The following is a 22,030-nucleotide window of genomic DNA, read 5'->3' as shown; positions in this document are numbered from 1 at the left end:
CTTTGTGGTATTTGTAGAACATCAGATATTGACCTGAAGGACAGTACCGCCTGTGGCCACTAGGTGTCACTAATACAGACTTGAAGAACAGTACCACCTGTCGCCACTAGATGTCACTCACACAGTACCACCTGTCGCCACTAGATGTCACTCACACAGTACCACCTGTCGCCACTAGATGTCACTCACACACTCTTAAATCAGTATTTCCCCAAACAGTGGGTCTCCAGCTGTTGCAAAACTACAACTACCAGCATGCCCGGATAGCCTGCGGCTGTCCGGGCATGCTGGGAGTTGTAGTTTTGCAACAGCTGGAGACCCACTGTTTGGGGAAAACACTTGCTGTCCGGGCATGCTGGGAGTTGTAGTTTTGCAACAGCTGGAGACCCACTGTTTGGGGAAAACACTTGTTTTTAAGTCCTTTTCCATTTTTTACAGAAAGTTTTTAGAAAATCAGATTTTTTCACATTAGTGAATTGTGGGTCAGTATACAGAGGGCGACTATAGGAGAGCTGAGGATCCGGAACAGTGTGTCATTGGTTATAAAGAGCAGCTCCTTCCAGCGGGAGACAACCAGTGATGTCAATGGGCACCGTGTGATACTTAAAGAAGCACTCTAATGCACACTCCCCATCACTAGTCCTACAGTGCCATCTGTTTAATTCCAGCACAGCTGCCCCCGTGTTTCGTTAGTGTAACTGGGTCATGTGATCACCCGCCTTACCCACAGAAAATCACTGTTTAATGTGTCAGGTGCTGATATTATCCTGTCGGCTGTTCCAAAACTGACCACTTCCTCTATCATAATGTTCCCGATAACTCCCAGACCCCTCCAGCTCTATCTGTATACTGCTGCTATCTCTATGGAATCAGAGCTTGAAGAGAGTGAGTATCACTACTATATATCCTGATCCCATAGAGATAGCAGCAGTATACAGATAGAGCTGGGAGGGGTCGGGGAGCTTTCAGGAACATTATGATAGCTGTTCCAAGACTGACCACTTCCTCTATCATAATGTTCTCGATAGCTCCCAGACCCTTCCCAGCTCTATCTGTATACTGCTGCTGTCTCTATGGGATCAGGATATAGATAGAGCTTGAAGAGAGTGAGTATCACTACTATATATCCTATCTATATCCTGATCCCATAGAGATAGCAGCAGCAGTATACAGATAGAGCTGGAGGGGGAGGTATATAACTACTATATATCCTTATCCCATAGAGATAGCAGCAGTATACATAGTAATCATACCTCGAAGGGAAGGGGTTGAGGAATAATACCTGATTACAAAGTGGGAAACACCTTTACCCCAGTGTGTTCTGCATAGAGAAGGAATCTCGTTTTGCAACAGCTGGAGGCACCCTGGTTGGGAAACACTAGCGTAACATAACGGCCCCAGGCCTGGATGGAGCCTACAATTATACAGTGTGTAGAACAATTGGGTCATGTGACAGGCGTTGTGTAAACCCCCCCAGCGAAGTCATGTCAGACACAGACACGCCTTGTTTACAGCTATTAAAGGGGAACCAGCAAAACAATTATTACAGGGCTCTGAATTCTCTGCAGGGAGTGTTACATAACATTCTATCTGCCTGCAGCCACCAGTAGGGGGAGCTCCAGAATACTGTTATATCGATGTATGAGCTGCCTGCGGCCACCACTAGGGGGAGCTCCAGAGCATCCTCAATACTGTTATATCAATGTATGATCTGCCTGCGGCCACCACTAGGGGGAGCTCCAGAACATCCTGAATGCTGTTCTATGAATGTATGATCTGCCTGCGGCCACCTGTAGGGGGAGCTCAAGACTGTCCTGAATACTGTTATATCAATGTATGAGCTGCCTGCAGCCACCAGTAGGGGGAGCTCCAGAACATCCTGAATACTGTGTTATATCAATGTATGATCTGCCTGCAGCCACCACTAGGGGGAGCTCCAGAGTGTCCTGAATGCTGTTATATCAATGTATGATCTGCCTGCAGCCACCACTAGGGGGAGCTCCAGAGCATCCTCAATACTGTTATATCAATGTATGATCTGCCTGCGGCCACCACTAGGGGGAGCTCCAGAACATCCTGAATGCTGTTCTATGAATGTATGATCTGCCTGCGGCCACCTGTAGGGGGAGCTCAAGACTGTCCTGAATACTGTTATATCAATGTATGAGCTGCCTGCAGCCACCAGTAGGGGGAGCTCCAGAACATCCTGAATACTGTGTTATATCAATGTATGATCTGCCTGCAGCCACCACTAGGGGGAGCTCCAGAGTGTCCTGAATGCTGTTATATCAATGTATGATCTGCCTGCAGCCACCACTAGGGGGAGCTCCAGAGCATCCTGAATACTGTTATAACTGAGTATAAATGTATAATCTGCCTGTAGCCACCACTAGGGGGAGCTCCAGAGCATCCTCAATACTGTTATATCAATGTATGATCTGCCTGCGGCCACCAGTAGGGGGAGCTCCAGAACATCCTGAATGCTGTTCTATGAATGTATGATCTGCCTGCGGCCACCTGTAGGGGGGAGCTCAAGACTGTCCTGAATACTGTTATATCAATGTATGATCTGCCTGCGGCCACCAGTAGGGGGAGCTCCAGAACATCCTGAATGCTGTTCTATGAATGTATGATCTGCCTGCGGCCACCTGTAGGGGGGAGCTCAAGACTGTCCTGAATACTGTTATATCAATGTATGAGCTGCCTGCAGCCACCAGTAGGGGGAGCTCCAGAACATCCTGAATACTGTGTTATATCAATGTATGATCTGCCTGCAGCCACCACTAGGGGGAGCTCCAGAGCATCCTGAATACTGTTATAACTGAGTATAAATGTATAATCTGCCTGTAGCCACCACTAGGGGGAGCTCCAGAATACTGTTAACTGAGTATAAATGTATGATCTGCCTGCAGCCACCACTAGGAGGAGCTCCAGAACATCCTGAATGCTGTTATATCAATGTATGATCTGCCTTTAGCCACCACTAGGGGGAGCTCCAGAGCATCCTGAATACTGTTATAACTGAGTATAAATGTATAATCTGTCTGCAGGGACCGCAGATTCTCTCGCCACCTTGCGTGATGTGAATCATTGGATTATTGTACGGTAGTGAAGACCAGTGAGAGGCACTGGGGGGTATGAGGCACCACGTGTACGGGAGGCGGCGGCATTCTACTGTGTCCTCCGGCAGTGAAGGGGTGTCTTCTTCATCACATTCATATTACAGGATCCGGCCGCACCGCAGGCGTCACAGACTATGGGAGGAGCTGAGATACTGTGGCCCCTCCTCACTGCTGAATCATCATGTGCCCGCAGGGTACCGCACTTTACCCAAACAGTTTCTACATTAGACCCAAACGGTGTCAAAACCTGTTCAGAGGAAACGTCCAGTTGTCCATAGCAACCAATCAGATCACTACTTTCATTTTTAATGAGGCCTGTGAAAAAGGAAAGAAGAGATCTGATTGGTTGCTATGGGCAACTCAGCAACTTTTCCTCTGGCCGGGTTATCATAAATCTCCCCTATATGAGTAAAGTATGGCACCGTGGGCACTATATGGAATCATAAGAAAGTGTGGGCACCATATGGAATCATAAAGGTAGGGCAGTGTGGGCACTATATGGAATCATAAGAAAAGTATGGCACTGTGGGCACCATATGGAATCATAAGAAAGGTAGGGCAGTGTGGGCACCATATGGAATCATAAGTAAAGTATGGCACTGTGGGCACTATATGGAATCATATAAGAAAGGTAGGGCAGTGTGGGCACCATATGGAATCATAAGAAAAGTATGGCACTGTGGGCACTATATGGAATCATAAGAAAGTGTGGGCACCATATGGAATCATAAGTAAAGTATGGCACTGTGGGCACTGTATGGCTTTATACAAAATTAAGTGTGACCCTCTGGGCGCTGTATGGATTCACATGGGTAAAGTAACACTATGTGCACTATATGGCTTCACATCGGTAAAGTAACACTATGTGCACTATATGGCTTCACATGGGTAAAGTAACACTATGTGCATAATATGGCTTCACATGGGTAAAACATTGTGGCCACTATAGGGCTTCATATGAGTAAAGTAACACTATGTGCACTATATGGCTTCACATGGGTAAATTAACACTGCACTATATGGCTTCACATGGGTAAAGTAACACTGTGCGCACTATATGGCTTCACATGGGTAAAGTAACACTGTGCACTATAGGGCTTCACATGGGTAAAGTAACACTATGCACTATAGGGCTTCACATGGGTAAAGTAACACTGTGTGCACTATATGGCTTCACATGGGTAAAGTAACACTGTGCGCACTATAGGGCTTCACATGGGTAAAGTAACACTGTGCGCACTATAGGGCTTCACATGGGTAAAGTAACACTATGCGCACTATATGGCTTCACATGGGTAAAGTAACACTGCGCACTATAGGGCTTCACATGGGTAAAGTAACATAGTGCGCAGTGTTACTTTACCCATGTGAAGCCCTATAGTGCGCAGTGTTACTTTACCCATGTGAAGCCATATAGTGCAGTGTTACTTTAACACTATGTGCACTATATGGCTTCACATGGGTAAAGTAACACTGCACTATAGGGCTTCACATCGGTAAAGTAACACTGCACACTATAGGGCTTCACATGGGTAAAGTAACACTATGCACTATATGGCTTCACATGGGTAAAGTAACACTATGCACTATATGGCTTCACATGGGTAAAGTAACACTGTGCGCACTATATGGCTTCACATGGGTAAAGTAACACTGTGCACTATAGGGCTTCACATGGGTAAAGTAACACTATGCACTATATGGCTTCACATGGGTAAAGTGTTACTTTACCCATGTGAAGCCCTATAGTGCACAGTGTTACTTTACCCATGTGAAGCCATATAGTGCGCACAGTGTTACTTTACCCATGTGAAGCCATATAGTGCACAGTGTTACTTTACCCATGTGAAGCCCTATAGTGCACAGTGTTACTTTACCCATGTGAAGCCATATAGTGCATAGTGTTACTTTACCCATGTGAAGCCATATAGTGCATAGTGTTACTTTACCCATGTGAAGCCCTATAGTGCATAGTGTTACTTTACCCATGTGAAGCCCTATAGTGTGCAGTGTTACTTTACCGATGTGAAGCCCTATAGTGCGCAGTGTTACTTTACCCATGTGAAGCCATATAGTGCACATAGTGTTACTTTACCCATATGAAGCCCTATAGTGCAGTGTTACTTTAACACTATGTGCACTATATGGCTTCACATGGGTAAAGTAACACTGCACTATAGGGCTTCATATGGGTAAAGTAACACTATGTGCACTATATGGCTTCACATGGGTAAAGTAACACTGCGCACTATAGGGCTTCACATGGGTAAAGTAACACTGCGCACTATGTTACTTTACCCATGTGAAGCCCTATAGTGCGCAGTGTTACTTTACCCATGTGAAGCCCTATAGTGCGCACAGTGTTACTTTACCCATGTGAAGCCATATAGTGCGCACAGTGTTACTTTACCCATGTGAAGCCATATAGTGCGCACAGTGTTACTTTACCCATGTGAAGCCCTATAGTGCACACAGTGTTACTTTACCCATGTGAAGCCCTATAGTGTGCAGTGTTACTTTACCGATGTGAAGCCCTATAGTGCGCAGTGTTACTTTACCCATGTGAAGCCATATAGTGCACATAGTGTTACTTTACCCATATGAAGCCCTATAGTGCAGTGTTACTTTAACACTATGTGCACTATATGGCTTCACATGGGTAAAGTAACACTGCACTATAGGGCTTCATATGGGTAAAGTAACACTATGTGCACTATATGGCTTCACATGGGTAAAGTAACACTGCGCACTATAGGGCTTCACATGGGTAAAGTAACACTGCGCACTATGTTACTTTACCCATGTGAAGCCCTATAGTGCGCAGTGTTACTTTACCCATGTGAAGCCCTATAGTGCGCACAGTGTTACTTTACCCATGTGAAGCCATATAGTGCGCACAGTGTTACTTTACCCATGTGAAGCCATATAGTGCGCACAGTGTTACTTTACCCATGTGAAGCCCTATAGTGCACACAGTGTTACTTTACCCATGTGAAGCCCTACTGTGTGCACTATAGGGCTTCACATGGGTAAAGTAACACTGTGCGCACTATATGGCTTCACATGGGTAAAGTAACACTGTGCGCACTATAGGGCTTCACATGGGTAAAGTAACACTATGCGCACTATATGGCTTCACATGGGTAAAGTAACACTGCGCACTATAGGGCTTCACATGGGTAAAGTAACACTGTGCACTATAGGGCTTCACATGGGTAAAGTAACACTGTGCGCACTATAGGGCTTCACATGGGTAAAGTAACACTGTGTGCACTATATGGCTTCACATCAGTAAAGTAACACTATGTGCACTATAGGGCTTCACATCGGTAAAGTAACACTGTGCACTATATGGCTTCACATGGGTAAAGTAACACTATGTGCACTATATGGCTTCACATGGGTAAAGTAACACTGCGCACTATATGGCTTCACATGGGTAAAGTAACACTATGCGCACTATATGGCTTCACATGGGTAAAGTAACACTATGCGCACTATATGGCTTCACATGGGTAAAGTAACACTGCGCACTATATGGCTTCACATGGGTAAAGTAACACTATGCGCACTATATGGCTTCACATGGGTAAAGTAACACTATGCGCACTATAGGGCTTCACATCGGTAAAGTAACACTATGTGCACTATATGGCTTCACATGGGTAAAGTAACACTATGCGCACTATATGGCTTCACATGGGTAAAGTAACACTATGCGCACTATAGGGCTTCACATCGGTAAAGTAACACTATGTGCACTATAGGGCTTCACATCGGTAAAGTAACACTGTGCACTATAGGGCTTCACATGGGTAAAGTAACACTATGTGCACTATAGGGCTTCACATCGGTAAAGTAACACTGTGCACTATAGGGCTTCACATGGGTAAAGTAACACTATGTGCACTATATGGCTTCACATGGGTAAAGTAACACTATGCGCACTATATGGCTTCACATGGGTAAAGTAACACTATGCGCACTATATGGCTTCACATGGGTAAAGTAACACTATGCGCACTATATGGCTTCACATGGGTAAAGTAACACTATGCGCACTATAGGGCTTCACATGGGTAAAGTAACACTATGCGCACTATATGGCTTCACATGGGTAAAGTAACACTGCGCACTATATGGCTTCACATGGGTAAAGTAACACTATGCGCACTATATGGCTTCACATGGGTAAAGTAACACTATGTGCACTATATGGCTTCACGTCGGTAAAACATTGTGGTCACTATATGGCTTCATATGAGTAAAGTTTATCTAAGTGCTACACTTTACCCGTATGAAGCCATATAGTGCCCAGAATGATACCCTTTACTAATATGAAGCCATATAGAGACCACAAAGTGCCACCCTATACCCATGTAAGCCCATATAGTGCCCACTTTACTTAAATGAAGTCATATTGTGCCAACATTATGACACTGTTGGGTTCTTAATGGTCTAATGTTGGCACAATATGACTTCATTTAAGTAAAGTGGGCACTATATGGGTTTACATGGGTATAGGGTGGCACTTTGTGGTCTCTATATGGCTTCATATTAGTAAAGGGTATCATTCTGGGCACTATATGGCTTCATATAAGAAAAATATGATACCATATAGTGCCCACAGTGCCATATTTTTCTTATGATACCATATAGTGCCCACAGTGCCATAAGAAAAATATGGCACTGGGAACTATATGGAATCATGTAAGAAAAGTATGGTACTGTGGGCACTATATGGTATCATATAAGAAAAGTATGGCACTGTGGGCACTATATGGTATCATATAAGAAAAGTATGGCACTGTGGGCACTATATGGTATCATATAAGAAAAGTATGGCACTGTGGGCACTATATGGTATCATATAAGACAAGTATGGTACTGTGTGGCTTCATATGGGTAATGGTAACACTGCACTATATGGCTTTATATAAGGACAGCATAACACTGTGCACTATAGGGCTTCATATGGGTAATGCTGGGAGTTGTAGTTTTGCAACAGCTGGAGGCCCCCTGGTTGGGAAACGCTGTTTTAGACATTCTAATCCTGTCCTTATCTGATCCTCCTCACAGGGTCCAGACGATCCTCTGCGCTGATACATTGTAACAAACAACCAGGACACTTTAGACCATTAAGAACCCAACAGTGTCATAAAGTGTCCTGGTTGTTTGTTACAATGTATCAGCGCAGAGGATCGTCTGGACCCTGTGCTGTGAGGAGGATCAGATAAGGACGGGATTAGAATGTCTAAAATAGCGTTTCCCAACCAGGGGGCCTCCAGCTGTTGCAAAACTACAACTCCCAGCATTACCCATATGAAGCCCTATAGTGCACAGTGTTATGCTGTCCTTAAATTAAGCCATATAGTGCAGTGTTACCATTACCCATATGAAGCCACACAGTACCATACTTGTCTTATATGATGCCATATAGTGCCCACAGTGCCATACTTTTCTTATGATACCATATAGTGCCCACAGTGCCATACTTTTTTTTATAAGATGCCATATAGTGCCCAGTACCATACTTTTCTTATATGATGCCATATAGTGCCAACATTTGACCAATTAGTCCTAAAAACGTGCCATACTGTGCCCATATGAAGCTATATAGCGCCCAGTGTCACATCCTTTTCTCATATGAAGCCATATAGTGCCCACAGTGCCATTTTTCTTATGATGCCATATAGTGCCCACAGTGCCATTTTTCTTATGATGCCATATAGTGCCAATGGTGCCATATTTTTCTTATATGATGCCATATAGTGCCCAGTGCCATATTTTTCTTATATGATGCCATACAGTGCCCACAGTGCCATACTTTTCTTATATGATGCCATACAGTGCCATACTTTTCTTATATGATGCCATACAGTACCATACTTTTCTTATGATGCCATACAGTACCATACTTTTCTTATGATGCCATATAGTGCCCACAGTGCCATATTTTTCTTATATGTTGCCATATAGTGCCCACAGTGCCATACTTTTCTTATGATGCCATATAGTGCCCAGTGCCATATTTTTCTTATGATGCCATATAGTGCCCAGTGCCATATTTTTCTTATGATGCCATATAGTGCCCAGTACCATACTTTTCTTATGATTCCATATAGTGCCCAGTACAATACTTTTCTTATATGATGCCATATAGTGCCCACAGTGCCATACTTTTCTTATGATGCCATATAGTGCCCACCGTGCCATACTTTTCTTATAAGATGCCATATAGTGCCAACATTTAGTCCTAAAAACGTGTCATAGCGCCCAGAAAGTGCCAGCATACATTACTCACAGCTGAGGTTTTGCTACAAGTGAATCCAGTCTACAATGCTCAGTGACACAAATCTTGTTACAATGTATCAGTGCAGAGCAGTCTTTCCCAACCAGTGTGCCTCCAGCTGTTGCAAAACTACAATTCCCAGCATGGCCGGACAGCCGAAGGCTGTCCGGGCATGCTGGGAATTGTAGTTTTGCAACAGCTGGAGGCACACTGGTTGGGAAAGACTGGTGCAGAGGATCGGATCAGATCAGATGAGGAGGATCAGATAAGGATGGTATTAGAACATTCCCATTCACTGACAGCAAGCAGAGATCTTCTCTACGATGAGGATTTAAAACACAAACCATGTTAAGAACTGGAAAACCTCTTTATAAAAATTGATCAAAAAGTTGCGCATATTAATGCCAGGAAAGGCGGAAAGTGTCCGGGTGTCAACCAATATGGCCGCCATGGTGGCTTTGCCGATCTATAAGAAGTTGATGTAGACTTTGCCGATGCTGCGCTGCCCGTTTCTCTTGGCCATACAGGTGTCCAGCAGGTCGCGGGTGGGCAGGAAGGTGTCCGTGTTGAGGATGAACTGCTGCAGGGCGCGCTCCCCGGGCACCGCGTTCTTCTTGTTCTCCTTGTTGATGCTGTCCAATAAGATCCCTCGGATGTCCTTGGGTTTCCCCGGCAACCCGAACACCATGAAGAGTCCGAGGCAGTCGGGGCCAACCAGGTGGCAGAACTCCTCCAGCTTCTCGTACAGGCTCCGGTTCTTGTAGAAAGTGTCGGTGAGTTGGACTTCCTTGAAGGGCCCCCGGCTGAAGGCCTCGGGGTCCCCTCTACCGTCTCCGTTGAAGTCGGACATCTGTAAGGCCTGGACGGCGATCTGGAGCCGCACCGATTTGTCCGGACCCAACAGAGTCCATAACCAGTCCACCCCGAAGAGGACGGCCTGCTGCTTGGTCATCTTACTGGTGACTATTCGCTCCTCGACGCCTTTCTCCACGCAGAAGTTGATGAAGTTCACCAGGAAGATCTCGGTCAAGGTGTCGGTGCCGGGCCGGAGGTTACCGTGCGGGTCCTCGAAGCCGAGATAGTCCTTGAGCTTGTGCGAGGCGTGGACCACTCCCTGGCTGAAGATCTCGCACACGATGTCCGCCTTCTCCGGTTGGGTGATGATCACCGGACCGGAGGGCGTTTGACCCATTGTCCGAGGCGGCTCAGGTCCGGGGAGACATCACTATGAGAGTCCGAGGAGATGACCCCGTAATCCTGCACCGAGCTGCGTACTGACAACGGGACGTGGGAATAGAATGGTGGGAGGGGCCGGTAATGGGATCCGCCGCACCTGCTGGAACCAGACCGACAACTTTCACTAAGAGAGTCTTAAAGGGGCGGCTGCCATAACGGAGCAAAGTCTACGCAAGTGGCAGGAGATTGTTTTTAATCAACTGTACAAAGTTTTTATATTATTATTTTATGGAGCAATTTTTTTTTCTACAAGTATGCAGCCCCCCCCCCCCCCAGTAGGAGGCGCCGCACCTACCATACTTTACATTTGAAGGTGAAGTCATTCTTCCCTGAGTCCGTCACATGATCGTGTCCTGATCCTTTAAATGGTCCTAGTCTTAAGAGACACTTAGAACGGGGATAAGAGGGACGGGAGAGACGTCACTAGTACCGGTGGTGACATCATCAGCTGTGGTCACATGACTAATTACAATATCAAATCAGTGTCTCGCCAGCTGTTGCAAAACTACAACTCCCAGCATGCCCGGACAGCCTACGGCTGTCCGGGCATGCTGGGAGTTGTAGTTTTGCAACAGCTGGAGACACAGCTTGGAAAACACTGTTGTGTTTTCATCAGCACGGAGTATTTAAAGAGAACCTCTCCTGATCTTGTTATATTTTATAATCCTCCCAGGTCACGGCCCCCATCATGATAAACCACCCCCGGACTTTATTTTTTTATTATTTTTTTGTTTTCTCCCTTGATATCGCTCTGTATTTTCTGCTCAGTCAGATTCACAGACTGGGAAGGGGGCGTTCCCCAGCAGGCGTGACATCATCTGAAGCCATACAGGGGAGAACTTTCTCCCTCACTCTGCTACACACAGCCCGGAGCAGTTCAGTGTGAGATGAGCTATTATTGGCTAAGGCTGCACACACCTTCCAGAGCATTTCCTGATTTTGGACTTCTGCCAGGCCAGCAGGAGTCCAAAGTCTGTGCAAGAGATGGGGGGGACAAGTAGGGAGACACCTAGTGGCTGCTTTTTTTTAACCTCTTAAAGACGCAGAGTGTACCAGTACGCCCGGAGTCCGCTCACTTTCTATAATGCGGGGCCACAGCCCGCATTATATCGGGTCAGGCCCGGCCTCTAACAACGGCCAGGATCCATGGTTAATAGCTCGAGGCACTGATTGCGGTGCGCCCGATATTAACCCTTTAGAAGCGGCGTTCAAAGTTGATCGCCGCGTCTAAAGTGAAAGTAAACTACCCCCAGCTAGCTCAGGGGGCTGTTCGGGATCGCCGCGGCGAAATCACAGCATCCCGAACAGCTGTAGAACACGAGGAGGGTCCCCTTACCTTGCCTCCTGGTGTCCGATCGCCGAATGACTGCTCAGCGCCTGAGATCCAGGCATGAGCAGTCAAGCGGCAGAATCATTGATCAATGGTTTCCTATGAGAAACCATTGATCAGTGTAAAAGATCAGTGTGTGCAGTGTTATAGCCTCCTATGGGATAACAATGATCAGTATAAGAGATCAGTGTGTGCAGTGTTATAGCCCCCTATGGGATAACAATGATCAGTATAAAAGATCAGTGTGTGCAGTGTTATAGCCTCCTATGGGATAACAATGATCAGTATAAGAGATCAGTGTGTGCATTGTTATAGCCCCCTATGGGATAACAATGATCAGTATAAAAAAATCAGTGTTTGCAGTGTTATAGTCTCCTATGGGATAACAATGATCAGTATAAAAGATCAGCATGTGCATTGTTATAGTCTCCTATGGGATAACAATGGTCAGTATAAAAGATCAGCTCCTATGGGAGCTCTAACACTGCATAATAAAAGATTGAATCACCCTCCTTTTGCCATTTTAAAAAATAAAACAGTGTAAATAAAAATAAACATGTGGTATCACCGTGTGCAGAAATGTCTGAATTTTAAAAATATATTGTTAATTATATCTCGCGGGCAATGGCGTACGCGCAAAAAAAAATTCCAATGTCCAAAATAGTGTATTTTTGGTCACTTTTTATATCATGAAAAAATGAATAAAAAGCGATCAAAAAGTTCGATCAATACAGAAATGGTAAATTGGTCAATACTGAAAACTTCAGATCACGGCGCAAAAAATGAGCCCTCATACCGCCCCGTACACGGAACAATAAGAAAGTTATAGGGGTCAGAAGATGACAATATTACATGTATACATTTTCCTGCATGTAGTTATGATTTTTCCAGAAGTCCGACAAAATCAAACCTATATAAGACGGGGATCATTATAACCGTATGGACCTACAGAATAATGATAAGGTGTCATTTTTACCGGAAATTGTACTGCGTAGAAACGGAAGCCCCCAAAAAGTTCCAGAATCTCATTTTTTCTTCAGTTTCACCGCACAATGATTTTTTTCCGTTTCGCTGTAGATTTTTTGGGTGAAATGACTGATTTCATTACAAAGTAGAATTGGTGGCGCAAAAAATAAGACATCATATGGATTATTTTTAGGTGCAAAATTTAAAGAATTATGATTTTTTAAAGATGAGGAGGAAAAAACTAAAGTGCAAAAATGGAAAAACCCTGGGTCCTTAAGGGGTTAAACACAAATAAAACATAGAAAACTTTAGAAAGATAATTTACCATAAGGAGGGCAATAGCAAAAATTAGTGTTAATGAGAGTGCCCATTTAAAGGGGTACTCCGGCGCTAAAACATTTTATCCCCTATACAAAGGATAGGGGATAAGATGCCTGATCACGGGGGTTCCGCTGCTGGGGACCCCGTGATCTTGCAAGCAGCACCCCGTTACCATCAGTCCCCGGAGGGGGATGGAGTCGTGACATCACGCTCATCCGCCATTGTGGTCGGGATCTGAAGCCTCCAGCGTTGCTTGTGTGAGGTGGAAGCCGTACGGGTGGGTGCAGCAGCCGAGATCCTGGGGGGTCCCCAGCAGCGGGACCCCGGTGATATGACATCTTATCCCCTATCCGTTCGACAGGGGATAAGAAGTCTAGGGGTGCGGAGTACCCCTTTAATCTCCTTGTGCCATTATTCCCCCTCCCTCTGATCCCCTTTTGCCATTATTATCCGATATGGAGGGAGGGGATAAGAGGGAGGGGGAGTAATAAAGCACAAGGCATTAAAATGTAATGCCTTGTGCTTTATTACTCCCCATTCCCCTCCGCCATTATCCCTCTCCCCTCCCTCTTAATGCCTTGTGCTCAGTCCAATACATCCCCCCCTCTCCGTCCAATACGTCCCCCCCCCCTCCGTCCAATACGTCCCCCCCCCTCCGTCCAATACGTCCCCCCCCCTCCGTCCAATACGTCCCCCCCCCTCCGTCCAATACGTCCCCCCCCCTCCGTCCAATACGTCCCCCCCCCTCCGTCCAATACGTCCCCCCCCCTCCGTCCAATACGTCCCCCCCCCTCCGTCCAATACGTCCCCCCCCCCTCCGTCCAATACGCCCCCCCCCCTCCGTCCAATACGTCCCCCCCCTCCGTCCAATACGCCCCCCCCCTCCGTCCAATACGCCCCCCCCCTCCGTCCAATACGCCCCCCCCTCCGTCCAATACGCCCCCCCCTCCGTCCAATACGTCCCCCCCCTCCGTCCAATACGCCCCCCCCTCCGTCCAATACGTCCCCCCCTCCGTCCAATACGCCCCCCCCCTCCGTCCAATACGTCCCCCCCCTCCGTCCAATACGTCCCCCCCCTCCGTCCAATACGTCCCCCCCCCTCCGTCCAATACGCCCCCCCCCCTCCGTCCAATACGCCCCCCCCCCTCCGTCCAATACATCCCCCCCCTCCGTCCAATACGTCCCCCCCCCTCCGTCCAATACGTCCCCCCCCCTCCGTCCAATACGCCCCCCCCCCCTCCGTCCAATACATCCCCCCCCTCCGTCCAATACGTCCCCCCCTCCGTCCAATACGTCCCCCCCCCTCCGTCCAATACATCCCCCCCCTCCGTCCAATACGTCCCCCCCCCTCCGTCCAATACGTCCCCCCCCCTCCGTCCAATACGTCCCCCCCTCCGTCCAATACACCCCCCCCCTCTCCGTCCAATACATCCCCCCCCCTCTGACCAATACATCCCCTCCCCCCCCCTCTGTCCAATACATCCCCTCCCCCCCCCCCCCCTCTGTCCAATACATCCCCCCCTCTGGCCCACACAGTGGTTATTAATTTTTAATTTTTACCTGGCCTCCGGCGGGATCCTGTTTGCTTCTACTTGATGCAGCGCGTCCGGTTCAGCGTGTGACTTCCTGCTGCGCTGTGCGGTAACACCGCGCAATGTCAGGGGAGGTCGCACGTCTCCCCGGCAACCAGGCAGCTTACTCACAGCCCAATGTATGGCCGGTATTTGACAGCGCTTTCTCGTACCCCTAGGGGTACACGTACCACGGGTTGAGAACCCAGGGGATAAGATGTCTTGGAGCCGGAGTACCCCTTTAAGGGAGGTTACAGAATTAGTTACATATGGTGGTCAGGTGTTTGGCAGCGCAGAGTATTTCAGGAGACTTATGCGCTTATCTTGAGGTATCTGCAGCATTCGGACGTTCCTCATTGTTTCGGCGTCAAGGTCATGCAAATGATTTACGCAAATTGTCAGCAGGAAATGCAGGTCCTGGATCGGCACAGCTGAGCCAGTGTTTGTCATGTGACCGAGCCGTGTGGAAGGGATTAATGACTCTAAAAATGGCTGATAACAGAGAAAAGTAGATGACAAGTCAACTGGAAACGCAGATCGATGGACGGCGCTGTCCCTTTAAGTCATGTGACCTCGCTGGGTGGTGCCTGGCGCACAGGAAAGCGGAGAACACCCGGTAGGTAAACAATAAGCTTTTATTAGATCACATATATAGACGACATAACATCTGTGCTCTGGTACATTATACAGTCCACTTTATAGTGTTACGATAACCCCCAGGGGGGGCCCCGGGACCGCCCCCCTCCCTTACACATCACCCGTCAGCCGCGCCGCGCGCCCCCTACAGAACACGATCATAAATAACATACAAAACAAGAAGCATAAATATCAGAAGGAACCACACCAGGCCGCTGGCCCTTTAAATGGAAGCTACAATAAGAGAGCGCTTCTCCTTTAAGAGAAAAAACAAAAACATCCTCAGTAACTGCAGCCCCTGAGTCGCCCCCTGCTGGGATATTGCTTAATTTTAAACCTGGACCTGGACCCCCCCCCCCCCCCCCCCCCCTCCAGAACCCAGCTGGCACGTAAACTGAAAATATTGGCGTAGAAAACTATAGCTATGGTCTCTTCATAAAATGGTTTCTTTTTTGTGCGAGTTTTAAATAGAAATTTTTGTATAAAAAGTAACAGCGCGAAAAATCGTGAATATCAAAAATGACAATGGCGGGGTGGATGGAGAAGAGAGAAAACCCCCAAAATAATGCTCCAGTATCTTAAAGGGCCAGCGTCCCCAAAACAGGGGACACATTTATTGTGCTTCACACATAACCCAGCACTGTTCACACACACTGCCGCCTGCAGGGGTCACTATAACATATTAGTCACTGACTAATACCTGTCCCAGATCCTATTCCATAGAGCTCAATGACTTCAAGTGTCCACACACTGGCGGCAGCCATGTTGGATTAGCCCCAAACATCTGGCTTCCATATTTATTGTCACTTTACAAGGCACATTCGTGCCCCACCCCCCCCCCCCCCCCCCGGAACACTGAGCGTAAAAACAGTGATGCAAAAAAATATTATATTTATAGAATCATTTTTTTTAACACATGAGATAAAAATCTTATAAATGGCGTCTGGACTGCGTCACACGTTGGAGTCGTCATCTGTAATACTGGCGCTGGGGGATCGGGCTGAGTAATCCTTGAACATGTCGTCTTCTTTCAGCATGTGCTGTGGGGGAGACAAGAGAGTGAGGAGGAGTGGGAGGAGCCGGGAGGCAACGAGGGGGGGGGGGGGGGAGACAAGAGAGTGAGGAGGAGTGGGAGGACACGAGGGGGGGGGGGGGGACAAGAGAGTGAGGAGGAGTGGGAGGAGCCGGGAGACAACGAGGGGGGGGGGGGAGACAAGAGAGTGAGAAGTGGGAGGGGCCTGGAGGCAATGAGGGGGAGGAGACAAGAGAGTGAGGAGTGGGAGGAGCCGGGAGGCAACGAGGGGGGGGGGGAGACGAGAGTGAGGAGGAGTGGGAGGAGCCTGGGGCAACGAGGGGGGAGGGGGGGAGGGGGGGGGGGAGACAAGAGAGTGAGGAGGAGTGGGAGGAGCCTGGAGGCAACGAGGGGGGGGGGGAGACAAGAGTGAGGAGGAGTGGGAGGAGCCGGGAGGACACGAGGGGGGGGGGGGGAAAGACAAGAGAGTGAGGAGGAGTGGGAGGAGCCGGGAGGACACGAGGGGGGGGGGGGGAAAGACAAGAGAGTGAGGAGGAGTGGGAGGACACGAGGGGGGGGGACAAGAGAGTGAGGAGGAGTGGGAGGAGCCGGAGGCAACGAGGGGGGGGGGGGGGAGACAAGAGAGTGAGGAGGAGTGGGAGGACACGAGGGGGGGGGGGGACAAGAGAGTGAGGAGGAGTGGGAGGAGCCGGGAGGCAACGAGGGGGGGGGGGGGGGGAGACAAGAGAGTGAGGAGGAGTGGGAGGAGCCGGGAGGCAACGAGGGGGAGGGGGGGAGACAAGAGAGTGAGGAGGAGTGGGAGGAGCCGGGAGGACACGAGGGGGGGGGGACAAGAGAGTGAGGAGGAGTGGGAGGAGCCTGGAGGCAACGAGGGGGGGGGGAGACAAGAGAGTGAGGAGGAGTGGGAGGAGCCTGGAAGCAACGAAGGGGGGGGAGAGACAAGTGAGTGAGGAGGAGTGGGAGGAGCCGGGAGGACACGAGGGGGGGGACAAAGAGAGTGAGGAGGAGAGGGAGGAGCCTGGAGGCAACGAGGGGGAGGGGGGAGACAAGAGAGTGAGGAGGAGTGGGAGGAGCCTGGAAGCAACGAGGGGGGCGGAGACAAGAGTGAGGAGGAGTGGGAGGAGCCTGGCGGCAATGAGGGGGAGGGGGGGGGAGACAAGAGAGTGAGGAGGAGTGGGAGGAGCCTGGAAGCAACGAAGGGGGGGGAGAGACAAGTGAGTGAGGAGGAGTGGGAGGAGCCGGGAGGACACGAGGGGGGGACAAGAGAGTGAGGAGGAGTGGGAGGAGCCGGGAGGGCACGAGGGGGGGGGGGACAAGAGAGTGAAGAGGAGTGGAGGAGCAGGGAGGACACGAGGGGGGGGGGGACAAGAGAGTGAAGAGGAGTGGGAGGAGCCGGGAGGCAACTAGGGATAGGAGAAGAGAGTGAGAAGTGGGAGGAGCCTGGAGACAAGAGAGTGAGGAGGAGTGGGAGGAGCCTGGCGGCAACGAGGGGGGGGGGGGGGAAGACAAGAGAGTGATGAGGAGTGGGAGGAGCCTGGAGGCAACGGGGGGGGGGAGACAAGAGAGTGAGGAGTGGGAGGGGCCTGGAGGCAACGAGGGGGAAGAGACAAGAGAGTGAGAAGTGGGAGGAGCCTGGAGAAAAGAGAGTGAGGAGGAGTGGGAGGAGCCAGGAGGCAACGAGGGGGGGGAGACAAGAGAGTGAGGAGGAGTGGGAGGAGCCTGGAGGCAAACGAGGGGGGGGGGGAGACAAGAGAGTGAGGAGTGGGAGGAGCCTGGAGGCAACAGGGGGGGGGGGGGACAAGAGAGTGAGGAGTGGGAGGGGTCTGGATGGCAACAAGGGGGGGGGGAGACAAGAGAGCGAGGAGTGGGAGGGGTCTGGAGGCAACAAGGGGGGGAGACAAGAGAGCGAGGAGTGGGAGGAGCCGGGAGGCAACGAGGAGGGGGGGGGGGACAAGAGAGTGAGGAGGAGTGGGGAGGAGGGCCGGCGGCAGCCAGGGGGAGGGGGGCCGGCGGCAGCCAGGGGGAGGGGGCCCGGCGGCAGCCAGGGGGAGGGGGGCCCGGCGGCAGCCAGGGGGAGGGGGCCCGGCGGCAGCCAGGGGGAGGGGGGGCTTCTACAAATGTGAGGTAGATACAATCTTATCTCCCACAATGCAATGCGCTATGTAATCTGGGGGCTTAGTCATTGTATGAGGGGCGGGGCCTGCAAACAGTATATGACATCATAAAATCAAAATTACTTTGTTTATTAAAATTCACTTACTGTCAGGTTATTGATGCCTTCAGAAAACGCTCCGATCTGTCTCACTGTTCCTTCTGAATCTTCCATCTTATAAGGGGGGAAAAGGGAGACAGTATTATAGTAGTTATATTCTTGTATATAGGAGCAGTATTATAGTAGTTATAATCTTGTATATAGGAGCAGTATTATAGTAGTTATATTCTTGTATATAGGAGGCAGTATTATAGTATTTATATTCTTGTATATAGGGGCAGTATTATAGTAGTTATATTCTTGTATATAGGAGCAGTATTATAGTAGATATATTCTTGTATATAGGAGTAGTATTATAGTAGTTATATTCTTGTATATAGGAGGCAGTATTATAGGAGTTATATTCTTGTATATAGGGAGCAGTATTATAGTAGTTATATTCTTGTATATAGGAGGCAGTATTATAATAGTTATATTCTTGTATATAGGAGCAGTATTATAGTAGTTATATTCTTGTATATAGGGAGCAGTATTATAGTAGTTATATTCTTGTATATAGGAGCAGTATTATAGTAGTTATATTCTTGTATATAGGGGCAGTATTATAGTAGATATATTCTTGTATATAGGGGGCAGTATTATAGTAGTTATATTCTTGTATATAGGAGCAGTATTATAGTAGTTATAATCTTGTATATAGGAGCAGTATTATAGTAGTTATATTCTTGTATATAGGGGGCAGTATTATAGTAGTTATATTCTTGTATATAGGAGCAGTATTATAGTAGTTATATTCTTGTATATAGGAGCAGTATTATAGTAGTTATAATCTTGTATATAGGAGCAGTATTATAGTAGTTATATTCTTGTATATAGGGGGCAGTATTATAGTAGTTATATTCTTGTATATAGGAGCAGTATTATAGTAGTTATAATCTTGTATATAGGAGGCAGTATTATAGTAGTTATAGTCTTGTATATAGGAGCAGTATTATAGTAGTTATATTATTGTACATAGGAGCAGTATTATAGTAGTTATATTCTTGTATATAGGAGCAGTATTATAGTAGTTATATTCTTGTATACAGGAGCAGTATTTATAGTAGTTATATTCTTGTATATAGGAGCAGTATTATAGTAGTTATATTCTTGTATATAGGAGCAGTATTATAGTAGTTATATTCTTGTATATAGGAGCAGTATTATAGTAGTTATATTCTTGTATATAGGAGCAGTATTATAGTAGTTATATTCTTGTATATAGGAGCAGTATTATAGTAGTTATATTCTTATATATAGGAGCAGTATTATAGTAGTTATATTCTTGTATATAGGAGCCAGTATTATAGTAGTTATATTCTTGTATATAGGAGCAGTATTATAGTAGTTATATTCTTGTATATAGGAGCAGTATTATAGTAGTTATATTCTTGTATATAGGAGCAGTATTATAGTAGTTATATTCTTGTATATAGGAGCAGTATTATAGTAGTTATATTCTTGTATATAGGAGCAGTATTATAGTAGTTATATTCTTGTATATAGGAGCAGTATTATAGTAGATATATTCTTGTATATAGGAACAGTATTATAGTAGATATATTCTTGTATATAGGAGCAGTATTATAGTAGTTATATTCTTGTATATAAGAGCAGTATTATAGTAATTATATTCTTGTATATAGGAGCAGTATTATAGTAGTTATATTCTTGTATATAGGAGCAGTATTATAGTAGTTATATTCTTGTATATAGGAGGCAGTATTATAGTAGATATATTCTTGTATATAGGAGCAGTATTATAGTAGTTATATTCTTGTATATAGGAACAGTATTATAGTAGTTATATTCTTGTATATAGGAGAAGTGTTATAGTAGTTATATTCTTGTATATAGGAGCAGTATTATAGTAGTTATATTCTTGTATATAGGAGCAGTATTATAGTAGATATATTTCTTGTATATAGGAGCAGTATTATGGTAGTTATATTCTTGTATATAGGAGGCAGTATTATAGTAGATATATTCTTGTATATAGGAGGCAGTATTATAGTAGTTATATTCTTGTATATAGGAGCAGTATTATAGTAGTTATATTCTTTCATTATATATAGGAGCAGTATTATAGTAGTTATATTCTTGTATATAGGAGGCAGTATTATAGTAGTTATATTCTTGTATATAGGGAGCAGTATTATAGTAGATCTATTCTTGTATAGAGGAGGCAATATTATAGTAGTTATATTCCTGTATATAGGAGCAGTATTATAGTAGTTATATTCTTGTATATAGGAGGCAGTATTATAGTAGATATATTCTTGTATATAGGAGCAGTATTATAATAGTTATATTCTTGTATATAGGAGCAGTATTATAGTAGTTATATTCTTGTATATAGGAGCAGTATTATAGTAGATATATTCTTGTATATAGGGAGAAGTATTATAGTAATTATATTCTTATACATAGGGGGCAGTATTGTGATGTACCTGTTCTAGCCTATCTAGGTCCTCGTCGTCTAACACCCTGAGGTCCAGGCCGGCTCTGTAGGGTTTGATGATGCTGTTTGCAGACGACTTTCTAAGCGCCACAGGACATACAGACTATATACTAGGGATGTAAGAAAAAATCGATTCTCGCGATAATCGCGATTTTTCATTTGCCGATACAGAATCGATTCAAAATATTTTTTGAATCGATTCTTTTAGGGATGTGGAATTTTTAATAAAACGCACTTTTCTTACCTGCCAACGAGCCCGCGGAGCTCCGGTACAGGTGTTCGGTCCCCGGGCTGTATTCTTCTTACTTCCTGTTAGTCCGGCACGTCACATGGAGCTTCAGCCTATCACCAGCGGAGGCGGGACATCGCTGCGGCTGGTGATAGGCTGAAGCTCCATGTGACGTGCCGGACTAACAGGAAGTAAGAAGAATACAGCCCGGGGACCGAACACCTGTACCGGACTGTACCGGAGCTCCGCGGGCTCGTTGGCAGGTAAGATAAAGTGCGTTTTATTTTATTTTGCAGCCCGGACGGGATAACATGAGAAAAGTGAGCACCGGACTACTAGATCGCCGCTGTCAAAGCTGACAGCGGCGTCTATTGGGATCTATGAATGCTCCCAGGTGGGCGATATATCGCGATGTATCGTCACCTAGACGGTATCGCGATATATCGAATCGCCACACTGGTATCGCGATTCGAATCGAATCGCCAAATTCTTGGCGATTCACACCCCTACTATATACATAGATATATTCTTGTATATAGGAGCAGTATTATAGTAGTTATATTCTTGTATATAGGAGCAGTA

The 22,030-nt window shown here is 46.7% G+C and overlaps 1 protein-coding gene and 1 long non-coding RNA gene across 2 annotated transcripts; both read right to left on the bottom strand.

The window, feature by feature from the left end:
* Positions 1 to 9,776: 9,776 nt before the first annotated feature.
* On the bottom strand, positions 9,777 to 10,657 carry REP15 (RAB15 effector protein). The gene has a single exon (XM_056553147.1). The coding sequence runs from the start codon at positions 10,604 to 10,606 to the stop codon at positions 9,881 to 9,883; it is 726 nt and encodes a 241-aa protein (XP_056409122.1). The 5' UTR covers positions 10,607 to 10,657; the 3' UTR covers positions 9,777 to 9,880.
* Positions 10,658 to 15,436: 4,779 nt separating this feature from the next.
* Positions 15,437 to 21,324, bottom strand: LOC130323503 (uncharacterized). The gene is made up of 3 exons (XR_008868796.1): positions 21,209 to 21,324; positions 18,768 to 18,833; positions 15,437 to 16,514 (listed from the first exon to the last, which is right to left on the bottom strand). It is a non-coding gene; the product is annotated as an uncharacterized LOC130323503 (long non-coding RNA).
* Between the last annotated feature and the right edge of the window lie 706 nt (positions 21,325 to 22,030).

Source organism: Hyla sarda, unplaced genomic scaffold (genome assembly GCF_029499605.1).
Source record: "Hyla sarda isolate aHylSar1 unplaced genomic scaffold, aHylSar1.hap1 scaffold_2498, whole genome shotgun sequence".
Taxonomy (NCBI): Eukaryota; Metazoa; Chordata; class Amphibia; order Anura; family Hylidae; genus Hyla; species Hyla sarda.
Note: the sequence above shows the minus strand (reverse complement) of the source record. Positions and strands in the feature narration are given on the sequence as shown.

Excerpts from the sequence above, each read along its gene's own strand:
- REP15 (XM_056553147.1), bottom strand. The coding sequence starts at position 10,606 with ATGGGTCAAACGCCCTCCGGTCCGGTGATCATCACCCAACCGGAGAAG.